The following is a 16,075-nucleotide window of genomic DNA, read 5'->3' as shown; positions in this document are numbered from 1 at the left end:
ATGTTTTGAATGTGTCTTCCAAAAGTTTGTATGCTGGCACCATAACTCTTCAAAGTGTCAGTGTTGGAATGGAGACTTAATGGGAGGTGTTTGGGTCATGAGAGTAAAACTCTTATGAATGAATTAGTGCTGTGCTTGAGGAGTGTATGAGTTCTCATTCTTGTGGAACTGAATTGGTTAACAGGAGAGCAGCTTGTTATAAGAGCAAGTGATTTCTCCCTTCCATTCAGGCATGCGTCCAGTCCACTTAGTGCCCCGAGCTGACCCAGCTCGAGCCTCTCAGGGGATGTGGCTGTTAGATCTGGACTTCCAAAGCAACCTCTTTTCTTTATAAAGCACCCAGTCTTGGGTAACGGAGAGCAGCCCAAGATGGTGTCCTAAAATTTCTTTAAATCCTTAAATAACAACATAATGTGTTCGCCATGGAAATACACTTAGAAACCTGGATGCCACTTTTTAATAATCAGAAAGGTGAACAAATTTGAGTGCTGAATAAGAAAAATGTAAAGTAATAAACATAGAAAAGGATCCTAGCCGGCGCCGTGGCTCAATAGGCTAATCCTCCACCTTGCGGCGCCGGCACACCGGGTTCTAGTCCCGGTCGGGGCGCCGGATTCTGTCCCGGTTGCCCCTCTTCCAGGCCAGCTCTCTGCTATGGCCAGGGAGTGCAGTGGAGGATGGCCCAGGTGCTTGGGCCCTGCACCCCATGGGAGACCAGGAAAAAGCACCTGGCTCCTGGCTCCTGCCATTGGATCAGCGCGGTGCGCCGGCTGCAGCGGCGGCCATTGGAGGGTGAACCAACGGCAAAGGAAGACCTTTCTCTCTGTCTCTCTCTCTCACTGTCCACTCTGCCTGTCAAAAAAAAAAATAAATAAATAAATAAAAAAAAAAAAAAAAGAAAAGGATCCTGATTTTCTTTCTTCTATTGTGACCATTTTGATTAAATTTTATCAGGGCTCTTAAACGGTACTGATGTGGTAAGCTGCATTTTGGGTTTTAGGTTCTCAGATATGGCAGAGTGGGCTTCCTCTATTCAGGAATGCTTTGAGAAAAGATAAGAGGGGCCAGCATGGTGGCACTGCAGATTAAACCGCTGTATCCATGCCAGTCCTGGCTGCTCTATTTCCCATCCAGTTCCCTGCTATTGCACCTGGGAAAGTAGTAGAAGATGGCCAAAGTACTTGGGCCTCTGCCCCCCATGTGGGAAACCCTGATGGAGTTCCAGACTCCTGGGTTTGGCCTGGCCCAGCCCTGGCCCTTGTGGCCATTTGGGGAATGAACCAACAGATGGAAGACTTCTAATTCTCTCAAATAAATAAAATATTTAAAAAAGATAGATATGAAAGAAGGCCCAAATATACAACACAGTTAATAAAGGGGATAGCTAGTTATCTCATAAGAGCATTCTTGCTTTGCAAAATAATTCCCTGCAGGATTTCTGTAAAATACGGTTGTTTTCCTTTTTCTCAATGGCCTCACACATTTGTTAACAGGCAGTTTCCTACTAAATGATGGAGAAGGAAGCATAGAGAACATTTGGCTAAACCACTAAAAAAGACTATGAATGAAGATCTACCTTACATGAAATATTAAATAATGCAATTCCAGTAAAAGGCAGCAACATTTCTTCCCAAATACAACTGTGGGATGAAGAAAAGCATCTTGGTATTTTCAGCTCTCTGCTTCCACTCTGATTTCATGGCTGCTTAGTTAATCATGCTACTCTGGATGCTGGTTTTATGTGACAGTGAAATATTAAATATCTTATATGTTAGGACTAGTAGTAATCTACTATTCAAAAGGACAGGAAGTGTTCATTTTTAGACTGCAACATTATTTCTAAAAGATGGACAAGGGATAAATACAACTTGCTATTCAAGTTGTCAAGATCCTATATCCTATAATTTCCTTTGACCACTAGAATTCTGCAAAGAGTTTTATATTTGAAAAGACTTTGAAAAATTCATGAGGCTGTTGTTATAGCAAAGAGGGTTAAGCCACTGACTGCAACACTGGCATCTCATATGGGTACCGGTTTCTGTTCTGGCTGCTCTACTTCCAGTCCAACCACCTGCTAATGCACCTGGGAAAGCAGCAGCAGATGGCCAAGGTGCTTGGGCCACATCACCCATGTGAGGGACTGGGATAAACACCTGGCTATTAGCTTTGGCCTGTCCCAATCCTGGCTGTTATGGTCATCTGGGGGATGAACCAGTGGATGGAAGGTCTCTCTATAACTCTGCCTTTCAAATCAATAAATAAATCTTAAAAAAGAAATTCATCATGAAGGATAATGTCACTTCATCTAAATTAAATTCTTTTTCACTTAAATATCTATATATATTTTTTGGAAATCATCATTAGTTTTGATTACCTGAAGGGGGCTGGCACTGTAGGGCAGTGGGTTAATGCCCTGGTCTGAAGCACCAGCATCCCATATCAGCACCGATTCTAGTCCCGACTGATCCACTTCCCATCCAGCTCTCTGCTATGGCCTGGGAAAGCAGCAGAAGATGGCCCAAGTCCTTGGGCCCCTACACCCACGTGGGAGGCCTGGAGGAAGCTCCTGGCTCCTGGCTTCAGATTGGTGCTGTTCGACCAAATGGGAAGAGAACCATCGGATGGAAGACCTCTCTCTCTCTCTGTCTCTCCTCTCTGTGTAACTCTGACTTTTGAATAAATAAATAAATCTTTAAAAAAAATATAGAAAGTTGACCGGTGCCATGGCTCAAAAGGCTAATCCTCCACCTGTGGCGCCGGCACATCGGGTTCTAGTCCCGGTCGGGGTGCCAGATTCTGTCCTGGTTGCCCCTCTTCCAGGCCAGCTCTCTGCTGTGGCCTGGGAGCGCAGTGGAGGATGGCCCAAGGGCTTGGGCCCTGCACCCGCATGGGAGACCAAGAGAAGCACCTGGCTCCTGGCTTCAGATTAGCGTGGTGCGCTGGCCGCAGCGCGCCAGCTGCAGCAGCCATTGGAGGGTGAACCAATGGTAAAGGAAGACCTTTCTCTCTGTCTTTCTCTCTCACTATCCACTCTGCCTGTCAAATATATATATATATATATATATATATATATATATATATAATCCAAGTAACTTATTAATGGGAAAAGTGCTATTTCTATTAAAGAAATATTTTCAACCATTTTATTGTACTCATCATTATTGGTGACCAGATGTCTATCTGTGATAAACCAATGCGTTTTGAAAAAATAATTTAAAATGATTTAAAGGGAAATGTAACTAAAATCCAAACAAGTCCAAAAGAAAAGAATGGGACAGTTGTGTGGTGCCACCTGAGACGCTCCATCTCACATTGGAATGCCTGAATTTGAGTCTTGGTTCCACTCTGCGGTTCACCTTCCTGCTAATGCACACCGTCGGGGACAGCAGGTAATGGCTCAAGTAGCTGGGTCCCTGGATTGAATTCCTGGCTTCTTTCTCCTGGCTTCAGCCTGACCCATTACCCACCATTGCTGGATTTTAGGTTGTGAGCCACTGGATGGGTGATCTCTTTCTCTCTCTCTCTCTCTCTGCCTTTCAAATTAAAAAAAAAAAAAAAAAAAAACACACTAAATTTTAAATGTAAAGCTTGAATTTCATTTGTATTCTGATTTATGTAAATAGATGGAAAAAACATTTATAATATTTAGACAAAAATATCACATTCTCCCAAATAACTGGTTCCGTTTTTTCTTCTAATTTATGATGACTGGAATTCTCTGAATACAGTGATTTGCAGGGCATCTTTGTTTCTTGGCATCTGCAACTTTGAAGTCATGTTGTTTCAGTAATGGGCTCCAGGAAAGAAGCAAAGGCAAAGGAAGTATGAATTAGCTATAAATTTGATGCCTTCTACAGTCGACAAAATCTTTAAATCTAAAACATTATTGTGATTTTAAAAAGTACCAGGGGTAGCTGTTGTGGCAGTGGAGATTAGGTCACCACCTGACATGCCTGCATCCCATATCAGAGTGCCAGCTCAAGTCTTGTCTGCTTCGCTTATCTATTTGTTGAAAGTCTGAGTTACAGAGAGAGAGAAAGAGAGAGGGAGAGAGAAAGAGAGAGGGAGACAGAGAAGAGGTCTTCATTTTCTGATACACTCCCCAAGTGGCTATAATGGCCAGGGCTGAACTAGGCCAAAGCTAGGAGCCAGGCGCTTCATCCAGGTCACTCATGTGGGTAGCAGGGGCCCAAGCACTTGGGCCATCTTCTGCTGCTTTTCCCAGGTCATTAGCAGGGACATGGATTGAAAGTAGAGCAGCTGGGACTTGAATCAGTGTCCACATGGGATGCTGGCAGCCTAGGCAGCAGCTTTGACCACTATGCCACAATGCCAGCTCCCCATCCACTCCCTTCTGATCCAGCTTCCTGCTACTGTGCCTGGGAAGGCAGTGAAAGGTAGTCCAAGTGCTTGCATCCCTGCCATCGAGGTGGGAGACCTGGTTGGAGTTCCTAGCTCCTGACTTCAGCCTGGCCCAGACTGGGCTCTTGTGACCATTTTGAGAATGAACTAGCAGATGAAATCAATCTCTTTCCCTTTCAAATAAAAAATTTTTTAAAGTGCCAGGTTTATATAAGACAAGATCCTAGATCTAATGTTCTGCTAAAACCACACAGGTAGCAAAGCTGGATGATATGAACTCCTTACACAGGGAGAAACCTTCAGCAAGTTGTGGTTGACAGGGTAAGAATCCCGAGAGGAAGAGCTAGTACTCTTCTAGTAAATACAGGCTACTCGCCATCCCCTTCCACCTCCCTTGTCTATCCTGTATCTCATCATCTTCCTTCTTGCAGAATTCTTCCTCTCAACGGCCAAATGTACTCGAGCTCCACCCTCCTGTAGTCTTGAAATCCAGTTTAACCTTTTATCTTTCTGTCTCTCATCCTTTCCTCTGAGGTAACCCTCATGAGTGCACAGCCTCTATTTCGCCTCTACTGCCCATCTTCTCAACTCATAGCAGCTGTCGGTCATCCCCTAGCCAGGGCAATTTTTCTGCAAATGCTAAATCTAGTGGACCCTCTCTGTTCTCTCTTCTGTTAGTACAGAGGTGCGGGTGGCCTTTTTAGTTGAGTTTTCCACATTGCCAGACTTGAGTAGGTATTTGCATGTATATCTCTTTCAGTAGAATGTGTGTTTCAGGAAGGCTGAAATGATATTGAATCTGAAAACTTGAGATGGTCACAATGCCTGGTCTATGTAGGTTCTTAAGAAAGCTTTGTTAAATAGATTTTTTTTCCTATTGGACTGCAATGACTTTTAGGAATGTGTGAGTAACAGAGCATTTATAGAGACTTGTATTATTATTGTTTTGTTGAAATGAATGTGGCCTGTCTTTCCACATGGTTTGGGTTTGAGGGATTCATTTCCTGTTTCTTTTAAATGGTTTCTTGCTCCAAAAGCATTTTGCTCTGAACTCCCCCTCTCGGTGGAGATCTGGCCTTCAGGGGCCTCCCAGTCAAGTCTGGCCATGATGCACTCCATTGCATTGTTTGCTTAGCTGCTTGGGTGGTTCCCTGGTTGGGGGAGAGGAAGCTACATGAAAACCCTGGGGAACCCAAATGTGGCCTGCACATCCAGGCAACTGGGGCTGGCTCCAGGACAGCAATGGCCGGGAACTTCCTGAAGCACAGATGCTACACAGCTTTCCCAGGGAGCACTCGCATCAGATGTGTCCCTTCTGCTATCTAATTTTTAAATTATAATCAGGCAATAAAAATTCTGAAATTGTGCAGAATGAAAGGAAAAAAAATCATTCCTGTTATCTCCTCACACTGACACTTTTCAATGTAGTCTTCGACAGTCTTTTATACACGTTTAAAAAAAATTTGGTCATCAGTGTAGTGTCTGCTTTCTCACGTACTGGGTCATAAGCGCTCTGCTACTATGTTGTCTTACAGTCACTGTTTAGAGTCAGGCCACTTTTATACTGTACATGTTCAAAATTGAAGAAATTTTGAGGTATGAGGGCTCCTTAAAAAGTTCATGCAAAATGCATACTATGAAAAATGTATGCAGAGACTTCAAAAAATTTTGCATTCAAACAAACCTATCCTTCAATTCCATTTTCCACTCTGTTTAAAGACCCAACTCTGTCATCCTGAAAAAGCTTCTTCCAGAATTCGGTTCCATGGCGTCTGTGATGCATGCAAGGCAGGGAATTCCCAAGATGTCAGGTAATTGGGCTGTTTCTCCACAGCACCTTTTGCCCTTTTTTCCCCCCCCTCAATATTTATTTGAAAGAGTTACACAGAGAGGAGAGGCAGAGAGAGAGAGGTCTTCCATCTGCTGGTTCACTCCCCATGGCTGCCATGGCCGGAGCTGTGCCAATCCAAAGCCAGGAGCCAGGAGCTTCACTCCCCAATTGGCCACGACAGCCGGAGCTGTGCTGATCCGAAGCCAGGGTCTTATGTTGGGTCTCTGATACAGGTGCAGGGGCCCAAGGATGTGGGCCGTCTTCCACTGCTTTCCCAGGCCATAGCAGAGCGCTGGATCGGAGGTGGAGCAGCCAGGGCTCGAACTGGTGCCCATATGGGATGCCAGAGCTTCAGGCCAGAGCGTTAGCCCGCTGTGCCACAGTGCCAGCCCCCCCCCCCTTTCTTTGTTCTTTTCTACAAGGAGAGCTGAAGGCTACCACATGGGTCAGATTGCTTTTCTAGAACAAAATTCACAGAAATTACAGAGCGATTCCAGCTTCAGGAGAAACTATAGATTCAGAGAGAGATTTTATGTACCAGGATATTTATTTTAGTACTTTAAAAATAGTGATAAAGAAACTAATAGCGATCTAAAGTCCTAACCATGGGGGCATGGCAAAATTACATAGATAATCTCATTTAATCCTTATGAGAACCCAATGAAGATCATCTGAAATGGAAGATAAGCAGAACTCCAAAACAGACAAGTAGATCAGCCTCTCTACGTGGGTCAGTCAATGAGCAAAGTATGTGTCAAATTAATTCCAGATGAGGTTTGAATTAGTCAGAAAACACCCAAACAAAGGCAAGTTCATTTGACGTGACTTGGGAACGAGGAGAGGTTAAGAATCATTTCCATAAGACACAGCTGGGCAGATCTGATGTGGCAGCGAAGGAGAATGTCACGATGTTTCCTGTCACTAAGGTAACTTTCCTAGAGATGTTTTGATTTCCAGGGTCAAAACTTGCCATTTGCTCTTATTTGCATATTTGCGACTTCCTCCCACTCTGAACTCCAGGTTGGGTATGCCAAAGGGGAACACTTGCCTAAGTGTTTATTTTTGTTTTATCTTCCCGCGGGAAGGTGGCATTCCTATGCTGCAGGAGGTGCAACAGACGCCATTGTTGAATCTTCCTGACTCCTCTGCTGCCAGGGCCTTCTGCACGGAAGCTGCTCGAGGCTTCCTGTGCTAACTACAAATTTGGAAGTCACACAAAAGGACTGGGTTTTGCTCTCCTATGGAACAAGAACAGCAGTGTTTATTGAATGTGATGGTCCCCACTAATGCTACTTACCCTACATTTTCAGCCCTCCTTACCCATCATTCTGCGGACAGGACAGGATTAAGTTTCCTGGCCCTGTCAGCTGGGGTGCGAGATGGGAGGGAGATCGGTTCTTGCTGGTGAGCCACGAGGGAAGGTCATGTGTGTCACTTCCAGGCCGAGCATTTCACTAACAGTGTAATCACCCTCTGATGCTCTCTTGTGTTCCTGCCGTGACAACTGGCCGGGTTGGAGATGACGTCTGCTCCACCAGTGAAAAGACACAAAGCACAGCTTCCAGCTAGCTCGGGACGGGCATGTATAGTGAGTGAGCAACAAATCTTGTTGTTATACTTAACATCTTGTTCTTAACTGCAGCATAACTAGTCTTTATGGATAGATACAAACGATTACTCAATAAATGCTCTATTGGCAAAATTACATGGATAATCTCATTTAATCCTTATGAGAACCCAATGAAGTAGATACTGTAGGATTCCACCCTCCTTCCCCGAAAAGGAAGTGATCCCCTTCCCACCCAAGATAAAAGTTATGGCCAACACCCCTACACCAAAGTCCGTCTTAGCAAGACAAAAAAAAATAACAAATTTATTTAATCATAGTTTTACGTGATATGGGAGCCTATAGATCAAAGGCCCAAAGATACAGTGTGAACTATTCATTTTTATGCTTAGGTTCAAGGAAGCATATGAGGATTGATACAAGTGGTTACTAAATAAATAAAATATTGAATATTAATGTGGAAGGCCGCTGTTATGGCATAGCAGATCAAGCTGCTGCCTGTGATACCAGCATCCCATATGGGCACTGGTTCAAGTCCTGGTTCTTTCACTTCTGATCCAGCTTCCTGCTAATGTGCCTGGGAAAGCAGCTTGGGCCCCTGCACCCATGTGGGAGATCTGGATGAAGTTCCTGGATCCTGGCTTTGGCCTGGCCCAGTCCCGGCTATTAGGGCCATCTGAGGAGTGAACCAGCAGGTGGAAGATCTGTCTCTCCCTCTCTATAACTCCACCTTTCAAACAAATAAATAAAATCTTAACAAAACAAAACAGCTTACATAGAAAATATCCTTTAAGCCTCCCAAGCAGTCAGCTAGGGAGATCCTTACATCTCTTCCAGTTTATAGATGAGAAAACTGAGATTCCCAGGGTTTCCGTAAATTTCCCAAAGCCTCATATTTTGGAAATGGCAGATCTGAATTTGAACCCAGGTTCTGACACTTGTTATTGACAGAGCATTGCTTACAAGGTCACATGGCAGGCAACTCAGAATAGGTGGCGACTATTAACTCACCATTCTGAAAGGCGGTTTCCGGGTGAAGTTCAAGTCCTCAGATGGCCCTCTCTCCCTCCAGTGGGACAGAATGAGGCAGATTCTCTCTTCTGTCTCCTGCAGCTGCCGGGAAGCCAGTGGGGATCCTCTCAGTCACACAGAGACCTGTGTCCTGCCAGAGCCTCATGACTCCCAAGGTTGTCAGGCCGCTGGCCCAAAGCGAGCTCCTGTGTTTGTGTGCACTGAGTTTCAGGAAAGCCTGGCGGGATAGACAACAGGTCGGCGAGCAAGACTGCTGCTTCCTACCTATGTGATTTCACTGAAACTAGCCTCTCTCAGTCTAGGTTTCTTTTTTCCGTAACCCGGAGGTAGAGATGGTCTGTGCCTCCCAGGCTCTGATGAGCATGAATGAGGCGAGGTGTGTGAAGTTCTTACGCCAGAGCATGGCGAACACGGACCAGTTCCTTTGCCCCTTCAGAATTCACTGCCACAGAGTAACCCCACCTATCCCCATTTTCATGAAGATTCTGAAAGTTCGTTCCTGTAAGAGGAAGGGAGTCCCCAGTGGTGAGTCACCCGTTTTTATTTTGTTGTGCTTTTTTAACCACATCAAGGATGCGGTGCTGTACTTTGAGAGAGGTCAGCAACGTTCACCATGCAGGAAGGAAGAGAAACACAGGGGGCATTCTCTCCTCATTTCGGACTCCAGCCCAGCCCTCTCCCACCAGCTCCAGCAGGGGCCCTTTCTGACCCAGAGGGAGAAAAGACACAGGCTTCCTTTTTTTTTTTCTTTTCAAGATTTTTTCTTGCAGGTCTGATTTGTGAAAAGTCACTTGCAAGGGTCTGTTGGAGGGCGCCGGCTTCATTTCCCCCTCTCGCAGATGGTATCTGCTGCTTATCTGCAGATTGAACGGGATTAGGGAAAGTCTGCCGTTATCTGGTGTTCTTTCATGCTGCCACTCCCTGTAGAATCCACACGCTAGGAATGCGGGTCTGGAGCCTGTTGCTGTTTGGGACTGTGGTCTAGGAAGCACCCCCCAGCCCCGGCCGCCCCCTGCTTGGGAGTTGAGGCACGCCAAGCCTGCAGTCCTGGTTCCTGGGCTGTGGAGCCGTTCGCAGCGTTAACCTGTTGTTGGTTAACGACGGGAGGCCAGAAGAAAGGTGCTAAGATATCTCCGACCCCGGGCTAACAAGTGCCGCGCTCTTTGCTTCTACCCAGGAGTGAGGCGGAGGTTAAAAAACTGGTCTTTGTGGAGAAGCCACAGTTCCAAACGTTAACCCAGAGGAATGTTTAAGCTCTGAAAAAAGTCACGGAGAAGCCTTGCAATTATGCACTTAGTCTCCAGGAGAGCCCAAGAACTACCCAAGGGCCTGCCTTGAAGAGACACAGAAACCAGGAAGCGACCCCTTGATTGGGACTGCAGGCCCCCGCGGGAGGGCAGGGTCTTCGCACAGCTCGGCCCCGGGGGCCGCCCCCACGCCGAGGGACGCCGAGGGACGCCGAGAGCGCCGCCAGCCGGGCCTCGTCTTCGCTCTCTGCCGCCGCAAGTCAGCTGAGGACTGCGCCGCTGAAAAGGCTCAGTGTCTGCCTGTCCCAGAAACGAAGGCGACTTCCAGCCCCATCCGCATTGTGGAGCCTGTTTGAAAAGGCGGCCCGGGTCGCCCCAGCCGGCTGAATCGCGGCCCTGTGCGCGCCGGGCTGAGCTGAGCCGGGCCAGGCCGGGCCAGGCCGGGCCGGGCCGGGCCGCGCGCCCGGGGCTGCAGGATGGCGTGCGGAGCCAGCCCATCTGCAGCCGCGGCCGGCCCTGAGGAAGCCGTCCCTGGGGGATGAATGGGGCTTTGTTTGCCGCCCGCCGCGGCTGCCCTGGGCAGGCCCGGCGCGCACAACAGAGGCAGTATGCGCGGGGCATGGAAATGAGCCTCCGGGCCTCCCGGGGGAGCCCCGGGCCCCTTCCCCGCGCGGGGCCCAGGAATGCTGGCAAGCCGGAAAGGAACCCTCGCGGGGAACGCCGCTCTTGCGCCTCTGAAACCCCATTGAGAAGAGCCCTTTGATGCAATTAAAGCGCATTTCATGGCAGGCTTGGGAGGGAGGGAAGGCCCGGCCAGCTTTCTTTTTCTTTTTCTTTTTTTTCCTCCTGTCTCAGAGCGCGTTTGTGCACCTTTGTGGGGCGCGTTACTTAGAGACCGGGCGCGAACTTGAGCTCCCTCTCTCGCAGACGTTCTGTAACGCCAGAAAAGCGAACCCATAAACAGATTGCTTTGCACCGTGGGTGGAACTAAGCTGGACGTGAGCCAGGCTGACCTGCCGGCGGGAGCTCCTGCTTTGAAAGGCTCTTTGGTCGCCTTACACCCACCTGCCGTGCTGTAAAGGGTTAGGCCCGGACAAGAAGTTGCACTTGGAGGAGGAAGTTGTTTCTGAGGTTGCTGCCCAGCATTTTCCATCTTCTCAGAGGCAGGGTGAGCCGTGTCCTGGGCCCAGAGGTGATGTCACAGCCAGACCTGTAAAATGATGTAACCTGCAAATGCTCACTGCTTGGGATGCCACAGCTATTTTGAAGCTATCTTTATGCTCTAAGATGTCCATACTTCCTCCATGGAGACAGCTGTGTGACGCCAGGAAACCCACGTAGCCTCTCTGAGCTTAACTGTTTTGTCATTTCTTAAGAGGAATATCCCACCGGCAGAAAACTGATGCCACCCAGCTCTGGGTGTCTGGAATTCTTTCTTGAATTGGAGGTGGGCATTGTATAGGTGTGCCCAGGAGAAGGATGTGTGGAACTGGAGCTCCAGCAGACTTCCATCTGAAAGGATCCCACTGAGTGCTCTGCTCTGCTGACCTTCTGCCACTCATCGCTAGGGCTGATGTCTCGAATGGCATCCTTGTGCCTCCTCGAGAACAAGAGGCTGTTTTTTCATCCTGTATCCTCTGTGCCCTGAACAGTCCTTGACCATGGTGACTGCTCAACAAAGATGTTGAATACATGAATGAACACATCCAGAAACGTGAAGGATACTCACCTGCTGGCTGCTTTCTTCCCCGTTGTACATCTAGGGAGGAAATAGCAGGTGCAAGGCAGGTCCTGGGGATCCACGGCTAGGCAGGGCGGAAAGGGTGGGAAAACATTCCTGCAGGCACAGACAGACTGTGAGTGTTTCCTGCAATGACCTCAAGGGGTGTGCAGCACTCAGGTGGAGGAGCTGTTCTCTCCGATTGAGTGGGTGGTGCTCAGTGACCCACGTGAGCCGAGGCCATCTTTCTGCAGACATCCCCAGAAAACAGGACAAGGAAATATGTCTCTGTGCTCTTGTGATTTGGGGCCCGGTTTAGATTTGTCTTGTTATTCTCTGAGACTTAGAATATGTGTGTATTTTTTCCATTCAAACAAACCCAATATGCTCTTAGATCTCAATCGGAAGCTTGTAGATAGGAGAGGGCATCCAAGATCAAATCTACCTCTAGATATCTACAGGAGATACCATGAAGTGATGTTGAGGTGAGCAGATGGCACGCCCCATCCCCTCCTCCTTTCTTACACACACACACACACACACACACACCATGCAGTGAATGATACAGGGTTTGGTTTAAAGATGGGATCCCAGTGCTTCCTTGTTTGTATCAGGGTACAGTCGGCCAAACACATAGTTCCTTACAACTGGTTGTTTACCATGTTTGGCTGTCATTCTGGTCACCATTTTGTCTTTTTTTTTTTGACAGGCAGAGTGGACAGTGAGAGAGAGAGACAGAGAGAAAGGTCTTCCATTGCCGTTGGTTCACCCTCCAATGGCCGCCATGGCCAGCGCGCTGTGGCCAGTGTACCGCGCTGATCCAAAAGCAGGAGCCAGGTGCTTCTCCTGGTCTCCCATGGGGTGCAGAGCCCAAGCACTTGGGCCATCCTCCACTGCACTCCCTGGCCACAGTAGAGAGCTGGCCTGGAAGAGGGGCAACCGGGACAGAATCCGGCGCCCCGACTGGGACTAGAACCTGGTGTGCCGGCGCCGCAAGGCGGAGGATTAGCCTAGTGAGCCGCGGAGCCGGCCTACCATTTTGTCTTAACGTGGACATAATCCTTGAGAGTTGTGACTTTTTCAGACTGCTTAATGCCTGCCTGTTTAATCAGGTGGACATAACCCACAATATAATTCTCTACAGAAGGTGACTTTGGAGAGCATAAAGATCATACAACAGTAACAGAAGTGCCCCTCACTTTTCAGAGTTTGTGTTTTCTCCAGTCGTTGCGTACTTCTATCTCCTTCCAATTTACGTTATTTTTTTTTTTTAATGCAGCTTTATCTTTGTTTCAGCTTGGCCATTAGATGGCCTTGGCTTGGGTCAATCCACTGGACTCTAGCAAATCATGCATGAGCCAGAAGGGATTGGTGAAGCAGGAGTAGAAGGTTCTTGTTTAGTTACATTGGTAAGTCAAAAATCCCAGGTGAACAATCATGTATCATAATTGTAGATTTGCTTTTTAAAGAATAATATCCATTTGTCTGGAAACCCTCATGACTTGGTAGCTCCTTTAATCTGAAAACCTGGAATTCCGCCTGCCTGGGAGTTGTTGGTGACAGTAGAGTTTGCAGAGACAGATAGCTGAAGAGAGGAAAATAGAGATTATCATTCTCAACTGAAGATTAAGAAATTACCCTGAGAAGTAAAGTGGCTTATCTGTGGTCAGGAACTGTAGCGACAGAATTGGATTTCTGTTCTTTTGATTCCCAAGATCGCCCTCGAGACCTCTGGTGTGCCCATGCCAGGGAAGCCTGCAGCTGAGAGAGTGATCAGAATCTAGATCCCCGGGGGAATGCCAAAGCCGCTTCATCCGATTTGATAAGATCAGAAGAGCACCAGCACATGCCGCTTATCCATGTTGGGAAGGCGTACGTTCTTAGCTCAACTTCCCTTTTTTCCTGCCTGTTGTTTGTCCAGCAGCCGGAAAAATGAAGAGAAGACCTCTCCTTTATTTACCAGATGACCCATGGCCTTCTTAGTCAGGGTTCTCTGGAAGTTAGGGTGGAGACTTTTATTTGTCCTGTGTTTTGGGCAATAAAAGGGGAGGGGCTGCGTCATTCAGCCAGTCTTTGGCTCCTAAAAAACCAAAAGGCAGTGCTATTTACTCAGTCTTTGGGCTACTAAGTGCCGGGGTGGCCTGTGTTGACTTAAATGAGCTCTTGCCTTTGGGTGGGGCTCTGCAGAGCTGTAGTCATGTGAGGTTGCCAGGGCAACTTCGCGTCTTAGGAGCTGGAATGCTTCAAGAAGTACAAAGAGGGGACTGGAAGAGCACATTGCAACTTACAGTCATGTGTCCAATAACATGTCATCTTTCTGTAAGAGTTTTTATTTTTATTTTAGTTCACGGGACTGAAAGATCAGAAGCAGGAAATTAGCTGGAGAGGGTGAAGAAAAAGGAAAATTAGGGAGGGGGCACTATTTCTGTTCCTTATGTGGGCAACGGTTAGACAAGGAGAACATCTGGTCCTGGAGTGGGCCTCTGCAGCCCTGCTTTTAATTACCCCGTCATTTGGGCTCAGGCTAAATTAGTGACTGTGGGAGCAGCTCAGATCTCCACACTGACAGGCCTGGAGAACTCAACTTAGCCTGCCACATAGTCAGAGGGGAAATACGGAGCTTCCGGTTTCATATTTAAACCAGGGATTGACTCATAATTGTAGCTGTCAGGAGGGTGATGGAGACATTATGTAACCTGGTTCTTATGGCGATGTGTGTTTAAGGTTTCTGCTCTGTAAATTCCAGAGGAAATTTTGTGCCCGTTGAGGGAGAGCGTGCTGGCTGCTCTGCGGTGTGCGCCACTGGGTAATGGCAGTGCTATTAAAGGTTCCCGAGTCTGCCCGAGTCCAAACATGAATGAGTTTCCCCCTGAAAGGCCCTCCTGTTTTTCCATAGACTTTTCAATGTGGATGAGGTTAGGCAAACCCTGGTAGGCGGTGAAGAGGCAGTACGCGGACCCAATAGGGGAATTTAACAAGAGCAAGCCACTCAGGCCCATGGCTCTCCCTCCCTCCCCTGCCCCACCCAGGACCACATCGTTCTTCCCCTATTTCCCATCATGCCCAGCCTCTGAGATTCTGGAAATGCACATGTGTGACTTCTGGAAACAAAGCGCTGGGGCTGTGTGGCTCATTTGCTCCATTTTTCTTCTGCTTGTAGCTTGCCACTCAGAGGCTCCAGGGCCTCTGTGGACAGGTATGGATTTTCTGGGCAGCCAGGTCAAGCTTGACAAACACCCAGAGTTTGCTGCCACCAAAAAAAAAAAAAAAAAAAAAAAAAAAAAAGTCAGATGTACCTGTTTAATTTTAACCTTAAAAGAATGTGCTTTCCACAGTTTTTTTGTCTTCAAATTGTATGATACCATTTATAGAAGGGGCCAGCGTTGTGGTGCAGCGGGTTAATGCCCTGGCCTGAAGCACCGGCATCCCATATGGGTGCTGGTTCTAGTCCCGGATGCTCCTCTTCTGATCCAGCTCTCTGCTGTGGCCTGGGAGAGCAGAAGATGGCCCAATTCCTTGGGTCCCTGCACCCATGTGGGGGAACTGGAAGAAGCTCCTGGCTCCTGGCTTCAGATCGTCGCAGTTCTGGCCATTGCGGCCAATTGGGGAGTGAACCATTGGATGGAAGACCCCTCTCTCTCTCTCTCTCTGTCTCTCTGTGCCTCTCCTCTCTGTGTAACTCTGACTTTAACCAAAATCTTTAAAAAAATATCCAGGTCAATGTAAAGAGACAGAAATAAAGATTAGTGATTGCCTGTATCTGGTGTATGGTTGTTGGGGAAGGGCCTCAGGAGAAGGCGGCAAGAGGGAGTGACTGCTGAAGGGGTCGGGGACTCGAAATGTTTTACAAGTAGGTCTAAGTAGAAGTTGTATACCATTGGGTGGTTCACGTTAGAATGGTTAAGTTTGTGTTCTGCGGACTTCATCTCAAAAGACAAAGAAAGAAAAAGGCTCACCATTGTGCGACCTCCCTGGGCTATTGCGTCGCGCAGCCCAGGCCTCAGCCTGTGCTCCTGGGAGCAAGGACAGCAGCGGGAGAGGCTCTGGTGTGTCCTGGTTCACTGAGGACACGAACCCATTTCCTTCTTGCTCTTCAGAACTTTTGAACTCTGCCCCCAGCTCAGCCGTGCCTAACACCAGCAGTGGGAATGAATGGGATGGGACGAATCCGGGATTTGGACACTGACCCTGTCAGGGTGTGTCCCTCCCTCTGCTGCTTGCAGTAGACTCCTAGTGACCTGCTCTTGGTAAACTCCAAGCTCTTAGGGTGACCAACAAAATTTGCCTGGCTGGGTCCTCCAAGACACTTGCAGCCT

General features: G+C 47.8%; 1 protein-coding gene across 4 annotated transcripts; it reads right to left on the bottom strand.

The window, feature by feature from the left end:
• Positions 1 to 6,721: 6,721 nt before the first annotated feature.
• Positions 6,722 to 15,668, bottom strand: LOC138844546 (uncharacterized). Of its 4 annotated transcripts, XR_011380480.2 has the most exons (5): positions 11,769 to 15,668; positions 11,105 to 11,249; positions 8,772 to 9,649; positions 7,514 to 7,758; positions 6,722 to 7,431 (listed from the first exon to the last, which is right to left on the bottom strand). XR_011380480.2 is itself a non-coding variant. In XM_089309431.1 (4 exons), the coding sequence occupies exon 2, from the start codon at positions 11,190 to 11,192 to the stop codon at positions 10,329 to 10,331; it is 864 nt and encodes a 287-aa protein (XP_089165557.1). In that variant the 5' UTR covers positions 11,193 to 11,249; positions 11,769 to 15,663; the 3' UTR covers positions 6,722 to 7,431; positions 7,514 to 7,758; positions 8,772 to 10,328. The 4 variants fall into 4 exon arrangements, 2 of the variants coding, with proteins under 2 accessions (XP_089165557.1, XP_089165556.1); XR_016217561.1 differs by having other exon boundaries at positions 11,105 to 15,667; XM_089309431.1 differs by having other exon boundaries at positions 8,772 to 11,249; positions 11,769 to 15,663.
• Positions 15,669 to 16,075: the final 407 nt, after the last annotated feature.

Source organism: Oryctolagus cuniculus, chromosome 12, assembly GCF_051225735.1.
Source record: "Oryctolagus cuniculus isolate XC-2025 breed Fujian yellow rabbit chromosome 12, ASM5122573v1, whole genome shotgun sequence".
NCBI classification, from domain to species: Eukaryota; Metazoa; Chordata; class Mammalia; order Lagomorpha; family Leporidae; genus Oryctolagus; species Oryctolagus cuniculus.
Note: the sequence above shows the minus strand (reverse complement) of the source record. Positions and strands in the feature narration are given on the sequence as shown.

Coding starts and splice junctions, on each gene's coding strand:
- LOC138844546 (XM_089309430.1), bottom strand. CDS start 11,192: ATGGAAAATGCTGGGCAGCAACCTCAGAAACAACTTCCTCCTCCAAGT.